Source organism: Lipophrys pholis (genome assembly GCF_963383615.2).
Source record: "Lipophrys pholis genome assembly, chromosome: 8".
Taxonomy (NCBI): domain Eukaryota; kingdom Metazoa; phylum Chordata; class Actinopteri; order Blenniiformes; family Blenniidae; genus Lipophrys; species Lipophrys pholis.
In genome coordinates this window covers 17,477,396-17,493,203 of record NC_137630.1, presented here as the reverse complement: position 1 = coordinate 17,493,203, position 15,808 = coordinate 17,477,396, and the positions used below count along the sequence as shown (strand labels likewise).

Sequence of the window (15,808 nt, the reverse complement as noted above, 5' to 3'; positions counted from 1 at the left end):
CAACCTTATACAATGATTGACATAAAATTTGGATCAATGATAACCGAGGAGGCAGGTTAACCCATGTGGAAATAACTGACACGTTGTGAAACAACAGCTATAAAATCACACAACATGTTTGAAAGTTAATTTAATTCTTCTCACCGCCTCTTTGAACTTCTACCACCTGAAAGGATTGACAGCACCTGTTATTCTCTGTGGCTGGGGCCTTCAAGGTGTCTGGTTACATTGCAACTTGAGCTTTCCTTTGTTTGTTTGTTTTCCATCTTCTTTAGAAAATCAAACTGCTCAGCAATCGGCTCTTCAGTCATTTATCAGCCAAGTGATGTTTGTTTACTTCTGCATTTTTTTCCTGTTACCGTCAAACTAATGACTGTCCATTCAAGGAGCTCATGTGATACATGAATAAATACAAATAAAGTATGGAAAACTATGCTTGAACAAAGCACTGTGAGCACAAATCTAGTGCAAGTTTTCAAACATCTATATCTAATGCTTTCAGTCATAGGCTACCATACATCACAGGGCAGTGGTGCTCAATAGCATGGAGCTTATCATTTAGTGCAGGGAAATTGATGCAATTTAGAGACTTTTGAAACTACAAAGTGGGAAATATGTGTGTTTTTGTTCAATGGAATTGTTTTCAGCTTAGTTTAGCGTGGGTAAATGGTGCTTAATGGACTTTTACTGTCTTGAACTATTAAAATATCATTAGATAGCAGACTAGAATTTACTATTTGAATGAATGCCTTATAAGTAGTGAAAACCTCTTTATCCTGTAGTTAGGTGCTGAGTAAATCCTCTGGGGAATGAGCTGGTCACTTATTGACCCGAGTAGCTGACCACAGTGTTTTGTTATTTAGATTACATTTTTTCAGTAACCAAGTTGTTTTGCTTTAGTTTATTTGTTTACATTATTTGCTTGTTTGTGTTCATACACCAATAATCCTCTCAGATATTTTACCACATGGTAAAACTGGCAGCTTACTCACTCTATACTCTCTGATAAGAATCACAGCATGTCACATAAAGCTTTGTAAGTATCTCATCCACAGAGTTTATTTAAACAAAACAAACTCATGGTCATTGTGAGGAGAAATACACGTCTGTTAATGCACAAAATGAAGTAAAACACACATTTGTTCACCATACATAAGAGTCAGCTGCCAGCAGCCTGGTAGTACTGTGACCTGCAGTTTTTATTTCATCTCTTGAACTCATTCGAAAGCACAAAATAGACATTTATCCATTCTAGAATACTGAATCAGGACGGACGAACCAGTTCAAAGAGGTGATTTGATTTACCACTATGAGCGCAGCAGCAGCTGCAGAGTCAGTTTATTTGAAGAGTTTCTCTAAGAAGCATATAAGCGGTATGCTGAGCTTCTGTGCCCACTGGTTTCCAGATATTTGGCAACTTCGGGGGGAACCATCGTGTCCATGTCCACAACGTCTGTTTGATCCATGTCGGCGTGTACCTTCAACACCTGGTTCTTCCTCTGCTTCATTGGGAGGTCTTCCAGTTCATCCTCTGCACTGCTTTCCTCCACAAAGGGCAGAACAATCGTCCCCACCACTGAACCCACCGCTCCAAGGATGGCCAGTGTGGAGCCCAGCATGTAGATCTTCAGGAGGCTTCGGTTGGGCTTCTGCCTCAGCATCTCCATGACAAAGGGGATGATCTCTGCAACGTTTTCCATGTTGCACTTTCTGATGACTCTATGGAGAGAAAAGAAAGGTGGTTGGGTTTTTTTTGAGGAAAATATCCAAGAGCTAAGATCTTAGATCAAAACGAAATCAATGGTTCTTAAACATAAACATGCTAAGCAGGTACTCACACAGACTCAGATGAGATTCTCGACTTCACTTCAAGTCTCCAGTACAATCAAGCGTTTGCAGGCGGTGAGGCTGGGAGAGATTCTGCATTTTAAACACATTCAGAGCAAGGTTAACTCCCACAACGGAGACACAATGCATATTCATGAGGCCACTTGCACACTAGTTAGTTTTTTGGTGACTGGGCAAAAGGTGAAACAAACACTCCGAGTGTGCAAACATGCATCAGAATTCATCTGTTTGTGCTACGCAGCTATGAGCGTGCGAGATCCATCTATTCTTGCTTCTCCCTTCCAGTTTTGCATGTTTTGACTTGGCGTTAAGCTGCATGTTCTCCCTGAAGCAATCGTAATGGGAAGTTATGGTGTTTAATATACATTATAAATTCCAAATGAGCTTCTCCAGAAACACTGTGATCCTGAGTGTAAACAAACAGTGCAAACCATAGAATGTGTTGTATTAGGATGATGAACACCAGATAAGAGGAGTTTGTGTTGTGTCACTTGATATTATGCACATTGAGCTGCATCAGGAGAGCATCATTAGCCTCCAATCACAGCAAATGACACTGTGGAAGGTCAGTCCCACTTATTGGCTGACAGATATGGCCTGTCGGCAGCGCGGGTTGCACATGGAGTACTCCTGATTGATCCCGGAGTGATAGGCTTCACTAGAAGATAAGATTCAGTAGCATAATCATGCTGTCTTGAACATCTCTGGCTCCGGTATTCCTGCACGCCGTCTGACCACGCAGCAGAAAGAGAGGCAGCAGCGTGTATGTGTGTGTGGACGTCTTCGCCTTGAAACACTCTGACCTTTGGCCCTGATCCCTGCTGTGGGAAAGAGTGAAGTCAGAGGAGTGAGTTGGGAAATGAGTGTGATCTTTGTGACAGACGGAGACATCAGCGCTCGGAGAAAATGAGAACTGGACAACGTCATGAGTGGTCTGCACGAGGGTCTGACATCTGTGCAACAGACGATGTGAGCGTGACACAGTAACATTTAGTCCAGCTGGATGCAGCCTGGCTCATGGCTGGAGAAAAGCGTATAAAGTCCACAGGAGTGTTCCAGACAGGAAGAAGTGGAACGATGTGGCGCAGCGTTAACCCGTGACAGGGCACAAACAGAGAAGTCCAATACTTTGGTGCTGTTGAAAACTGACTCTTACATTTGTGACTTTTTAAAGTCCGTCTTAAAAACACAACTTCGCCTTATATTTTTGGATAATGAAAATATGTTTGCATAAAATAGACCCATTACATCGTATTTCAGAAATCTCTAAATAGACTGAAATTCTCCCCAGATGCATTGAAAAGCTTTCACAGTCCTACTATGACAACCTAATCACCGCATGATACTAATGTTCTGTCATCGTTATTGATGTAAAACAATTTTTTTAACTCTTTACTTTGGTTGAGCATTTTGACATTATATAGAACAAAAAAAACAATAAAAAACACTAAGCAAAACAAAATGGCAGAACAAACAGAGGATAGGAGGATAGGACAAGTGTATTAAATTAAATGAAATTAAATGAAATTAACTAACAAGTCAATTCAATTCAATTCAATTCAGTTGTCCAGCACCATAATCATTATAGCCATTTTCTAGATGTTTCCATTCAAATAAAACATGGAAAAAGTCCAAGAGTTCCCCATGTGCAGGTCCTGGCATCACTGGACAGGAAAGACACTGTGAGAGGTTAGAGCATTAACTACTACTTTTTTTTGTGTCAAATTCAAATTGACAGAATCAGACCAGGGTTTTCCAACTCTAAGGTAACAGTGCTACCCCCAGTACCACTGCTCCACTCAAAAATGTTATTTTATGAAATGTTTTCTGGTCAATAATTAGTTGATTGGTTGAGATTATATTTAAATTAAAGTATAAAACACAAAAAAAAACTGCTCTGCAGCTTATATGTGTTTAGATTCAATGATAAAACCTCTCATCATGTTCATACTGGAATTTCGTTACTTTTGTTTCCTCCAAACATTGCTGGTAATCACACTGATTCTGCGATTAGTCATGTTCAGTTTTACCACTGCCGGGAAATAGAGAGAGACTGTTCAGAGACCTTTGCTCCACTTTTCTGCCTCTTGAATGAGAATCCGTCTGAGCGCTGACTTCACCAAGCCGCTGGAGTCGTGACGGAGTGGGAGGAGAGTTTCCTCTGTGTGTATGTTGGAAAGCTCTTGTGTATGTCTTCATTTCCCCTAAATAACACCACATACTGACTGTGATTTCTCAACTGTGATTGCACTTTTAGGTTACTTATCTTATAATAGTTTGTAGGTGTGAATGTGAGTGTGCTCACCCACAGTCGGATGGTTCCAGCCGACTGTGACCCCCAAAAAGGACAAAACGGTACGTGAGATGGATGGTTCAGTAGTTTCCACCTCTGCTGGAGACCTACAGTAAATACTCATCATGTCTCCAACGCTCTTTGTGGGGATTTCCAGGGACTAACTCAGATTCAGGTGTTTCGATGAAAGTGAAAACTTCAGCTTATGAGCGTGTTCGTCCCCCCCCGGCTTATTGTAACTGACACCAGCTGAACCTGTGTGGGATAATCCTGACCGTGCCGGAGGGGCTGCCGGGTCATCGAGCTAACCCACTGAAGTACAGCCTGCTAACTGGCTTGGAGGTTTGGATTAATCGGAGGGCGGTGGAGGAGTCGTACCTGCTCAGGTCATGGAATCTGATTAAAGGTACTGTTTGAGTTTTAACTTGCAAACAAACAACACTGAAGTATGACTGTAACTCAGGAACACTGAAAAATAAATAAAAATCAACGTGTTAAAGGTGAGAAAATCCTGCTTTTAAGATTTTTTTTTTTTAAATATATTGTAATATATGCATACTTGATTGTCTGAGAAATGTAGTGATTTCACCCGGGTGAATTCTATTCTATTAAGTAATTACATGCAGTTGAAAAGTGAATAATACTTGTGAGATATACTTCATGTCACTTGATTACTTTTGAGCAGCAGCACTTTTATTTATAATTATGTGCAAAAGCAACATCCTTGGTAACACGGTACTAATTTCACCTGAATGTTTTCAACATCCAGTGCAAGGGATCAAATTCATTTCTGTGTTTATTTATAAAGTGACGAGATGAAGAAGTATTTAGTTTGATTCCCAGTAATGACATTTCTGCATGTTCTCTTTAAACTCTATTAAAAATGTATGTGTGTGTGTGCCATTGTTTTTTTTACCTACTTTTGAAATACTTCCATGTTAATTCTCTGAGCTGTGAGGGTCTTTATTGTTTAATTCACATGTAGTCTTGTCCTTTTTTTTTTTTTTTCATAAAATACACATTTATCTTTAATTATTGTATTCTAAGTACTAAATGTTTCTTTTTTTTTTTTTGCAAAGTTGAGTAGGACTGAGATTAATGAAGAACCAACAAACCAAATCCAGATTGTGTACATGCTTTATTTTACACATATAACATCAGTATCCGTTTGTTGCATCGATTTACAGCCACAAAAGAGACAAAAAGCAAACTGCCCAGAGCTAATAAGTAGAGAGTTTTCTCTTACAATGTTTATATAAATAACATTTCAAGTTTGAATGAGGTGAGTTTATGTGAGTTGACTAGTTTTTTCAGATATACTGTACTTGTGGCATTTGATCTGCTCTTTAATATATATATATTTTTTTCATTTAATAAAAAACAAAGCAAATATCTCATAAAAAGTAAAATAAAAAATAAGAGACACCTTTACAGAATACATATTCCGACAAAAAAAAGCAGTAAGCACTTCCTGTCTTATAGAGGATGTGCTCACAGATGCAGGCCAGCTACAGGATAAAGCTTTTACACAAGATAAGATACAATCATTCATCTTACTGTATTGTGAGTCATTTCATAAACAACACGAAGTGATTCTAAACAAACGCTCCTTGTGCGACATTAGATGTCCGGAGCTGCTTCACCTTGAGTTATATGGATGACCGAGCGGAGGCCGAGTGACGTCCTGTAAATACTGTTCAAAGACTCCAGCGTCTCTGTGCATGCGAGTTAATCTCTTGTGCATCACGGTGTGTGTGAGTGGGTGCGTGTTTGCGTGCTTCGGGGTCATTGGTGGGGAGGGTCGTAGGCACTCTTTAGTGGACTGAGGATGCTGCAGACCGCCCGGATCCCCCTCCGAAAAGGATCGGCCTCCTCTTCTTCACAGTACCTGTGGAGCCGCTGGCACAAAGCAGCCGCATGCTGAGTCAAAGCAGCAACACTGACCTGCAGGGGGCAGAAACACACGCAGGGTGAGACACACACACACACACACACACACACACACATTTGGCTGGGAGGATTTCAGACAGTGAGTGAATTATGCACAGCAAGCTTCAGATAAGGGTGGAAAAACAAGAGGATGGAGGGGGGGGTTCCTTATAGTGTTTCAGAAGAAATCATGTTTCTCAAAACTAATAAGTCGAGGGCAAATCTAGTATTTATATTTCATAACTACGTAATTATCATATCTGTAACAATATGTTTTAATGTGAAACACAACACACGAGGAAGCAGGGTGGGTTTACTTGTTTTGAATATTGGGCTGTATCATGTGGGTTTATTTTGGGCTGCATTACACAACATGATGCAGGTGTAGGAAATGGTTTGGAAGGATCGATCCATCTATTGTTGTGTGTATCTATATAATTACATCTATGTTTGATTTTTATTGAATTTGTATCTTGGTTGTACTTCTGTTTAATGAGTATACTATTTGTTAGTGCAGCAATATGATAAATATATAAAAAAGTTGTTGTTGATTATAAAATAGTGATACAAATGATGTATTATGTATGTATAAAGTTTGCTATGAGGAAGTGTCAGATGTTAAATACATCTAAAACTCATTTCATACTTTGTTTGAATATCAAGTGTGAATGTTGGCTGTGAACGTACCGAGTAAAACGTTTTTTTTTTCCCATGTAAACTTCATGCAGCCTTCACATGACTGAACACACTCCAGTCTGCACCGTCTTACCGTTGCGGTTTTTGCCGTACCTGAAAATCAAAAGAGGAGAAGTGTCAGGATGAGCTGCTGCTGCCCTGATCGGAAATCACCTCAATCCACAACATCGGACGTCATGAACACAAACCCGTTGAGGTTGGCGGGTTCCGAGTGGTAGACGTGCTTTCCCTGCTCGGCTATGGTGGGCGTGTGGTGCGCGTTGCACTGGCTCTGGCTGGCCTTCAGTGGGTGGAAATGGCTCTTCATTTCCACGGGGCTGTCAGGCAGGGACATGTGATGCATCGCTTTGGGCTCCAGCTTGCTCGGATCGATTTGCTTGCGGTTTTTTGTTGGGGAGGACAAGTCGACCACTTTGATGTCCGGGATGCTTCCCTTCTTCAGGGCGAGCTCCGAGTGGGCCAGCTGCAGCTTCTTCATGTGGTTGATGGCGATGGTGGCATTGTAGGCTTGCTGCGAAGCGATGAGAGACAGAGATGAAGTACGTTTGACAGCCACAGCAACATACTTCAATTTCCAAATGACAGAAACGACTTTGTCAAAGTTATTTGCAAGAGTTCTCTCAATGTATGAGAGACGACAGATCCTCCTTTCACGGATGCTAAAAGACACCGAAATGCCACTTTTTGTTCTAGACTGAGGAGAGCCATCGAAATTGTGCCTAGAGAGCAAAACACTTGTGTTCAATCAAAAACACTTGACAATAAAAAAAGCACTTCATCCTCCGTCACTGGCCTGATTAACAGGACAGTTTCGTCTTAAAACGTCCTTCATCAGGAAGGATTTAGGTAAGCACTGGATTATTCTACTATAAACTGCAGGTCCTCGGTGAGCTCATCAAAGCCAAAGAAATCAGCGCAGTACCGACCTTCCACTTCGACTTGGCAAAGTTCTTCTGGATCTGAACGCTGACGGAGTAGTAGATGTCCTGGCTCCGCGCCGTCTTTCCAATGATCCTGGAAAACCCGATGACGAAAGAAAACGCTTAACTTTATTTCGAGGAGGTTAATCCTGAATCGATGTGAGCGACGTGACGCAGTGCGGACGCGTCATCGCCTCCTAAACGCCACGCTGATTCTCTGTTTCTCGCACAGGGAATCAGCAGCAAATTCAAACGCATTCAGGAGCAACGTGCACGTTTGCGTGCTGTAAGATACACCGACTGGCCAAAAACATTATGACCACCAGCCTAATAAAATGTGGACCCTCCTTTTTCTTTCCCGATGCAAAAACTGTGATAGTGGTGCACAAGTAAGTAAGACAACAGTGTTTCATGAAGCTCTTACCATGGATGTCTGAGTGCCTGGTCTGTGTCGTAGCGCATGTTTGGATTCTTCTGCATCATGTTACGGATGAAATCCTTAGCTGAACAATGAAACAGAGAAATAAATGAACATACATGCACATTCGAGGGAAAACAGTTGTGCGTGTGGATGCAGAGCGTTCTGGCGCGAAAGCTCATGGTTACTCACCAGATTCTGATATGTCGTCCCAGAAGGGCGCGTCGAACTCGAACTGAGCCTTCATGATCTTAGAGAAGAGCCGCGTTTCACTCTCCTCGTAAAAAGGGGGATATCCACAGAGTCTGCGGTAAAAACATTGAGTGCTTAGTCGAGGAACTGCTAATGCAAGGTCACACAAACCTACTAATCTGTAGAATGATAATAATAAGATAAAGAAAATTGTGAAAGAAATGCTATCTAAGCTATCTAAGTTTGTCAAAATGCTGTGACTCAACGCTTCAAGCTTTTTTGTATTTAAGTGATGAAAAAAAACACAAAATGACTAGTTATTACACAGGTATGACAGCTTCATACTTACAGGATGTAGGTGATGACGCCAATGGACCAACAGTCCACTGCCTTGCTGTAGGGCTTCTGTGCCAGAACCTCAGGAGCTGGAGGAGAAAGATTTAGATTTTTTATTTAATTTAATTTTAAACGCTCCAAGTGAAGAGAAACAATGGGATATATGAAGCATATTGGGGTGTAGTCTTCCAGTGTCAGTCCTACTATTCGTCTCCATCTATTATTGGCCAGCGATTTCTAGTTCAGACTTGCTCCATCATCCTGGACCACTTTTAAGTTCAGCTGCTTTAGGTTTATACTAGTGGGACACCTCCTTTATTGCAGCTTTTCTACTTTTCTCAGGATTGTAACAAGATCAGTCATGCAATATGATGTGTATATTTAAGTATAATATGACAGAAAACAAACTACAGTATGTCACTAAGGGTATGTTGCAGGATCTCTGACAGTGGAACTGGAAGTCAGTAATTCTTCCTGCTTGTGTAGGATTGCTTTGGCTTTATTTTCAGTCGGATCGAGTTTCTCACCTACGTATCCCGGGGTGCCACAAGCCGTCGACATGACACCGTTGTCCACCATCTTGGACAGGCCGAAGTCGCTGATCATGATCTTGGAGTTTTCATCCGAGCTGTAGTACAAGATGTTCTCCGGCTGCTCAGGAACACACAACAGAACGAACAACTGTCACTTCAGATCCTTCAACTTTTCACTGTATGGTAAAGTCATGGGGGTAGGGATGATATAACACCAGCAGTACAGGGAGAATTAACCACCATGAAGAAATAAACTTAAAAGGGATTGTTTTGTGAAAATGATCACAACACAAAGTATTACATTTGCGGACATTATCTTGTGTTAGTTGGTGAACTTATGTTGCAGTTTATTAAAAAAAAATAAAAAAATTATCTGTACATTTTCGTAGATTTTAGTTATTAGTAACTGTAGGGTGAGACTCAAAAGCTTACTGTAGTCGATTAGTGATTAAAAGTATTGATATTTTTAAAGATAGAGAATCTTTGTACTGTCTTGTGTGTTGTGTTTTAGTTTAAATGTGACTTATTGAAAATAACCTTGTAAGCTAAATTCTATGTGAAAGGGGCTTTACGGGTCAAATTTGTCAGAATTATGAAGAAAAGGTGATTCACAGTGATTTCAGCGGGAGATTCTATCTCTCTAATCACACACATGAGGGTGTTATTATGTTGCTGGGGTCTTACCTTGAGGTCCCGGTGCACGATGCCGCTTTGGTGTAAATAACTGACGGCCTGGAGCACCTGCTGGATCACCTGGCTGGCGTCCTTCTCTGAGTAAACCCCCCGGTCCAGAATCCGGTCGAAGAGCTCACCGCCTGAAACACTGACACAGACCCACCGCCACAGTCAGAATCAGTTTTGAATAGATGTTTTTAAAAACTATTTTGGAGCCCATTTGATGCAATACTCACAGCTCCATGATCAGATAAAAATGAGTCCGGCTTTCGTAGAAATCCTCCATGCCAATGACGTTTTCATGTTTGATTCTGTTTGGTGGGGGGGGGGGGAGACACACACTGTTATTTTGGTATTTCTGTCATAAGGTGAACAGTACGTAAAGATATTTCTAACTAAAACACTGGAGAAGATCCAGAGACGTTTCAGAAAGTTCCAAAATAAAAACTGTTTCTTCACATTTTTGCATCTCTTTATATTTTCTTCTCATAAACGATCCCAAACGGAAGGAAATGATATAATATAGGGGAGAAATTGTGGCTACACTTATTGAGATTAGTGTTATTTTTGTTGCATTTGTTCTAATAGCTTGGACTCCACTTTGGCCCTTTTTCACAAGTGAAGCATGTTTATTCCCATAATGTGAAAGTCTGTGATATTTAGTGTACTTTTCTTGTATATAACACTTTGCATTGAAGGACAGTAGTACTTATTAATGTATGCAATCACTATCTTAAGTGGAGCAAAACAATATTCGTTCAGTTTACTTTCAGCTCCGAGTCTTATTTCCACCTTATAATACAATGAGTGGTAATTTTGCAAAAGAAAAGTAAAATCCAGCGCCCCTTGTCTCGCTCCACTACTGCATGAAGCCAAAGAGGAAGCAGCTCATTGGGGCTCCTCCCTGCTCTGACAACAGGCCAGATCTGGGATTAGAATTTGAGATGTGTTTTTACCTTCTCAGCACGGTGATCTCGTTCTCCAGGTTGAGATCTCTCTTCTGCTTCTTCTTCACACACTTCATGGCGAACAGCTTTCCCGTCTTCTTCTCCTTCACCATGTAGACCTCGGAGAAGGCCCCCCTGTGATGAGCACACCAACACACACCGTGCAAATGAGTTGTTGTTGATGACGATGATGAGGCCTTGGCTGACGGATGGCCGGAGGAAATGAGTCCACCATCAGCAGGAGCATTGCTAATCGTAATGGGACTACTGATATCGCCTGAGATTTCTTCTCGGGCAATAGAAAGAGGTGCTAAACACGACCTTGTGCTATAATGTATTTGTATATGAATATGTATCGTTTGCCTGTTTGGGAAGTTGATCAATTTGATGGACATTATGAGAAAAATGGTTTTTCTGGAGCGAGATGAGAAGGTTCACAGCTCATGGAGAGAGAAAGGAGATAGGGGGGTTATGTTTTTTGTTTTTTTTTAATAAAATAAACATGGTTTTATGCCATTTTTTATCAATAAAGTGTTTATGAGACAACTCATTATGCTAATATGCTAAACTAATCTGAGGTATTTTTTTCTCTTTTTAGATGTATTTCTTGCACATCTTACAGGTTTCCCGTGTATCTCTTCACAGTAAAGGTGTGCATTGTTTTGTAAATTTGTCAAATTCAAAGTATGAGGACCAGCTAAGAAGCTAATTCGCCTTTAAATTAGGTTTAATAGATTTAAGTGTGTCCTTTATGCTCAACCAAAGCCTTTTTGTGACTTAAGCTAGATCTAAATGTATTAATGTCAAAACGTTACATTTAAAAATAACCTTGTCAAAGTAAATGTCTTTTTTGACAGAATTTCCCGGAGACCATCACAATGAAAAATAAACCCTGGGCATAAATAATATCATAGGGCTGATTAAAAGATCTGTGGTGGACCTCTGCGGCTTAGCTCTTCGCATGTCAGAAGCTTATTGTTCTGCTCTGCTCGCCGTCCCCTGCTATCTTCAGCGCTGTCTGGGAATAGTTGTTCCGCCAGGTGGATTAGGCCCTTTTATCCCTGACGCAATGGAAACGGCAGCAGGGCGGGCCGGCGGCTCCAGGCACAAAGGTCAGAAAACTGAGCATGTGCAGCCGAGCTCCTTGGGAACGGCGAGGCGTCAGGTCGGTCACCGACAGGTGTCAGACCTACAAACCACCCGGTCCTCTGGCCAGAAGCCGACGCCGGCGTATAAAGAAATATGAAACCAGCCGCAGTCGCACTGAAAACTCAACGAGGCAGGTGGCCCTTCACGTCAAAATTGATGGACTGCTTTGTTACCACGGCTCACGATGGAAATACTGTGACCCTTAAGAGAAATCGTCAATCAAGCGCCGAACATGAAAACCCTCAGGAACCATTAACCAAAACAAAATAAGTTTTCAGACTTAAAACAAATCGTGCCCTCGAACGGACTCGAGTAGCTGAGACTCTTGCCAGGAAACCAAGAGGATGTTGTTCATGTGTGATTAATCCCCGACGGGACAAGGCTGAATTAAGTGTTATACGCAATCTCCGGTCCCCTCTGGATTGCCTTCCTCCTGTTGTAGTGTAAAACAAGAAGAGGAGAGACTGAACTAGACACCAGGGAGAAAACCAATCAGCTCAGAGCGTTGGAAACAGCCCAGCAAATTCACTCAGTGACGCAGCCACGGTCTTGTGTGGATGATTCCAAAGCTTCACTCTGTGTCCTAATAAAGGATGTACACGTTTCCCACCCTCTCTTCTGTGAAACTACCTGCTATTGCGTCCTGAAACTGTTTGGGGAAATGAAGGGAGCTGCTGCACGCTAATTGAAGAACATATTGGATGGTGTACCGTGCTCAGGAGGGGCCTCAACTTCCTCCCCGATCTCATCACCATCTGATGTGTTCAGCGGCAACTTCAGAGCACGACTGTTTACCCACAACATGCCAGCTCACGCCTTTATTTACCGTTGTGACACGGGCAACCAGCAGCCCCCCAGGCCACTCGGGGCCTCCGTTGCAATCAGTGGATAACCGGGTTTATTTTCACTTGGGGAAACGCAGGCATGTTGATCAAAGTCTCTTATCCCCGTTTAAATACCTCCACCAGGGCTGCAGTGACCTTAAGAGTCTGTTAATCCATCCATCTTTTATTCCCGCTTCATTCACCTGGTGAAGCAGTCCATCACAACAACAACAACAGATAATCCACACATTTACACAAACTAACTCAAGATTCAAACCCTGGTACTCTTGCGATGAGGCGACTGAGCTAAACACTTCTCCACTGTACCAGCGCCGCCCCCCCCCTCTCACGGCTGCATGTTCATATCATATATTCCGATTATTTTTTTTTTTTTTTAAACAAAATAAAAATATTTTCATATTGTGCCCTCTGTGTTTTATTTTGTGAGGAATTAAAGCCGAGATCCCAAACAACGTGGAACAGCTCATTCAAAGATCTATTTGACCAAACCCGTCCTACCGCCACCGTCCGCTCATTCACTCGTTCTGTCAAGAACAGAATTTGAATTATTTCTTTCTTACTAAATCGGCCAATTCCTTGATTGATATTCAACGAACAAGACGTGTACATCCAACCAAAATATTTGTGATTATTTTTGGAACGAAAATTACAATTAGCTTTATTTGACCCTTTACAGGGCTTGTCGCCTTACGAGGCATTTTTTTTAAAAAGCACATAAATCATCAGTTGATGACAAAAATAAGCAGTGATTACCTACTTTAATTATGAACAATGCTTCGCCGGCCATTTTCTCTGAGCAGAAATGTTGGAAAAGTTCATGTTTGATTTGACGTGAATGTTTTTGTGAATGAGCCGTCCTGCCGCGCGGACTCAAACAGCTCAGGCGTCTTGTTGTCTAAGACCTCAGTAAAGTAGGCCTCCTCATGTCAATCCAATGAAAAACCCGTAATCTGTCCTCCAGCTCCAACAGCACACGAGGAGCTTTACTCACGCCGTGTGTTTCAACCTCAGCCTCAACAGAGCCGAACATCCTGCGTCCGGTGACAAATTCAATCCTGGAATACCACAACAAAACAAAAGAAAGAAGTAGAGAAAAGGTGTAGAAAGTTGGCATGCACTCACGATCCCAGCTCCTCCATGATGTCGAAGATGTCCTGGATGTTTTCGGTGTTCTTCTTCCACACGTAGTCGGCCTCCTGACGACCCATGTCTGCAGGCACTTCAACAGGGATTTCTTTAAAACGTCAAAGAGAAAGAAAAAAACATCATTGCACACGCCACTGAACACCGGCCACCTCCTAACCCCCACCCCCGGATTCCCTCATTTGTTTAACCTCAACAAGCAGTTTGCAATGAGCACAAGCACAAATACTAATAATCCAGGCTTAAGGATGAGACTCCCTCCTCGTGCTGAACATAAACAGAAAGTCATTGAGGATTATCGAGTCATGACCACGCAGATATGAAGATTGAAGTGGCGGCGGCGGCGCTCAGACAGTCTGCAGCAGGACAAAGAAGGTAACTTTGTCTGCGAGACAACAGATTGGCACATTAATCCCGGATTAGAAGTAGAACACAGACAGAGGAGAAGTATCTGTGTCGACGCTGTGTCACTACTGGATGATACTGTGTTTTACAGCTCAGCGTAAATGAGAACAACAGATCAAGAAAACCTGCATTTAAAAACTTTGAAAATTCAGACAAAGTATAGACTAAAAGCTCCTTGCACAAAATAATAATCTGCAATAAAATCCAGTTCTAAACACACGTCTCTGTTCACATAAACCAACATCGGTTACAGTACAGGAGAGTATGAAGAAAGACCTCACCAATAAAAACGGAAGGATTCTGAGAAGGATTAGGGGCGCTTTAAAAGTACAGGTTACCCACTTTACTTCCCTGTCCTCTTTACTCTTACACAATGGATTAGGAACTCCTGATCTGAAGACCTGACCTTGTCACGGGCAAATAATAGCTCAGTGGAGAATGGCCTCCAACAAGTAACTGGATGAAGAATAATGCAGGTCTGAACTGAAGAGAAAAAAGTCACGACAGATGTAAAATTCTGTATATATATGGACTTAATAGCCCTCAAAACGCAGTATAAGTACACGTCTATTTTCATGACGTCAAAAGTGATTTCATATTGTTTTCACTGCACCACTTTTTATTTCATTGTAGCTGCGTGTTGCAGATCAGATCAAATTATAAATCTCTGTAAGAAGAAATGCGGAAAAATCCCCGTTTTCAATTCAAAACTGGTTTTGCAAAGTCCGAGCCTGCAGCCTTTTCTTTTTCTCTCCACTTCAATTGCAGCAAATCAATTCTGCAGATTCCTGCATGTTTCACAATCGAGTCACGCATGCACGACCTGATCTCAAGAGTGAAAACAAAGCAGAAAACAACACCCCAACTGCACCATGTGGAGAGAAAAGAGAAGGAAAAAAAAAGCCGCAGCTGGACATTTTAGCGGACGCCGTGTGCATCTTAAAACGTGCGCTGAACTGCAGGGAAACATCAGTCTGCGGCAGAGAGGCGATCACATATTCACATCAAAGCTCACATCTCCAACACCTGAGCGTCCGAATCTGCAGGAATGGATACAGGAATCTGTGTCACAGCGCAGCGCGCAACGGCGCACAGAATACCAATCAGTCCCTCCATCCTAAACCGGAGCGCATTCACTGAGAAACAATCCATCCACCTGTTAAAGAGAAGGACCCGTGTTGCTCTCCGGCACCGGAGACCGGGACCGGGACCGGGACTTACCGAGAGACTCTGGGCTGGTGGAGCTCCGCTCTGACTCTCCTGCCGAAAGCTCTCCGAGGTCTGGACGGATTACTTCGTCTGGGACTTCACAAATACCTGTTGTCAGGTCGGAGCTCACGTCCATGGAGGGAGGCGAGGGGAGGGGCGGGGAGGAGCGCGCGGGGTCACAGGTGCTCATGGAGGCAGAACTCAGCCGCCCGCTGCTGCTGCTGCTGCTGCCGCTGCTGCTGCGACATCGTTTAAACACGCGCACACGCG

At 42.3% G+C, this 15,808-nt stretch overlaps 2 protein-coding genes across 2 annotated transcripts; both read right to left on the bottom strand.

Annotated features, from left to right (window-relative positions):
• Positions 1-1,029: 1,029 nt before the first annotated feature.
• g0s2 (G0/G1 switch 2) lies at positions 1,030-1,920 on the bottom strand. Its single transcript, XM_080468521.1, has 2 exons — positions 1,839-1,920; positions 1,030-1,719 (listed from the first exon to the last, which is right to left on the bottom strand). The coding sequence occupies exon 2, from the start codon at positions 1,698-1,700 to the stop codon at positions 1,356-1,358; it is 345 nt and encodes a 114-aa protein (XP_080324647.1). The 5' UTR covers positions 1,701-1,719; positions 1,839-1,920; the 3' UTR covers positions 1,030-1,355.
• Positions 1,921-5,261: 3,341 nt separating this feature from the next.
• On the bottom strand, positions 5,262-15,674 carry camk1gb (calcium/calmodulin-dependent protein kinase IGb; the record flags this gene model as incomplete). The annotated part of the gene is made up of 13 exons (XM_080468520.1): positions 5,262-6,085; positions 6,758-6,859; positions 6,955-7,277; positions 7,693-7,780; positions 8,111-8,189; positions 8,297-8,409; positions 8,646-8,721; positions 9,160-9,283; positions 9,850-9,988; positions 10,077-10,151; positions 10,797-10,922; positions 13,904-14,015; positions 15,551-15,674. The coding sequence occupies 12 exons, from the start codon at positions 15,672-15,674 to the stop codon at positions 6,802-6,804; spliced, it is 1,437 nt and encodes a 478-aa protein (XP_080324646.1). The 3' UTR covers positions 5,262-6,085; positions 6,758-6,801.
• Between the last annotated feature and the right edge of the window lie 134 nt (positions 15,675-15,808).

What these genes read in the sequence shown, in the direction of transcription:
- g0s2 (XM_080468521.1), bottom strand. Translation starts at nt 1,700, where the DNA reads ATGGAAAACGTTGCAGAGATCATCCCCTTTGTCATGGAGATGCTGAGG.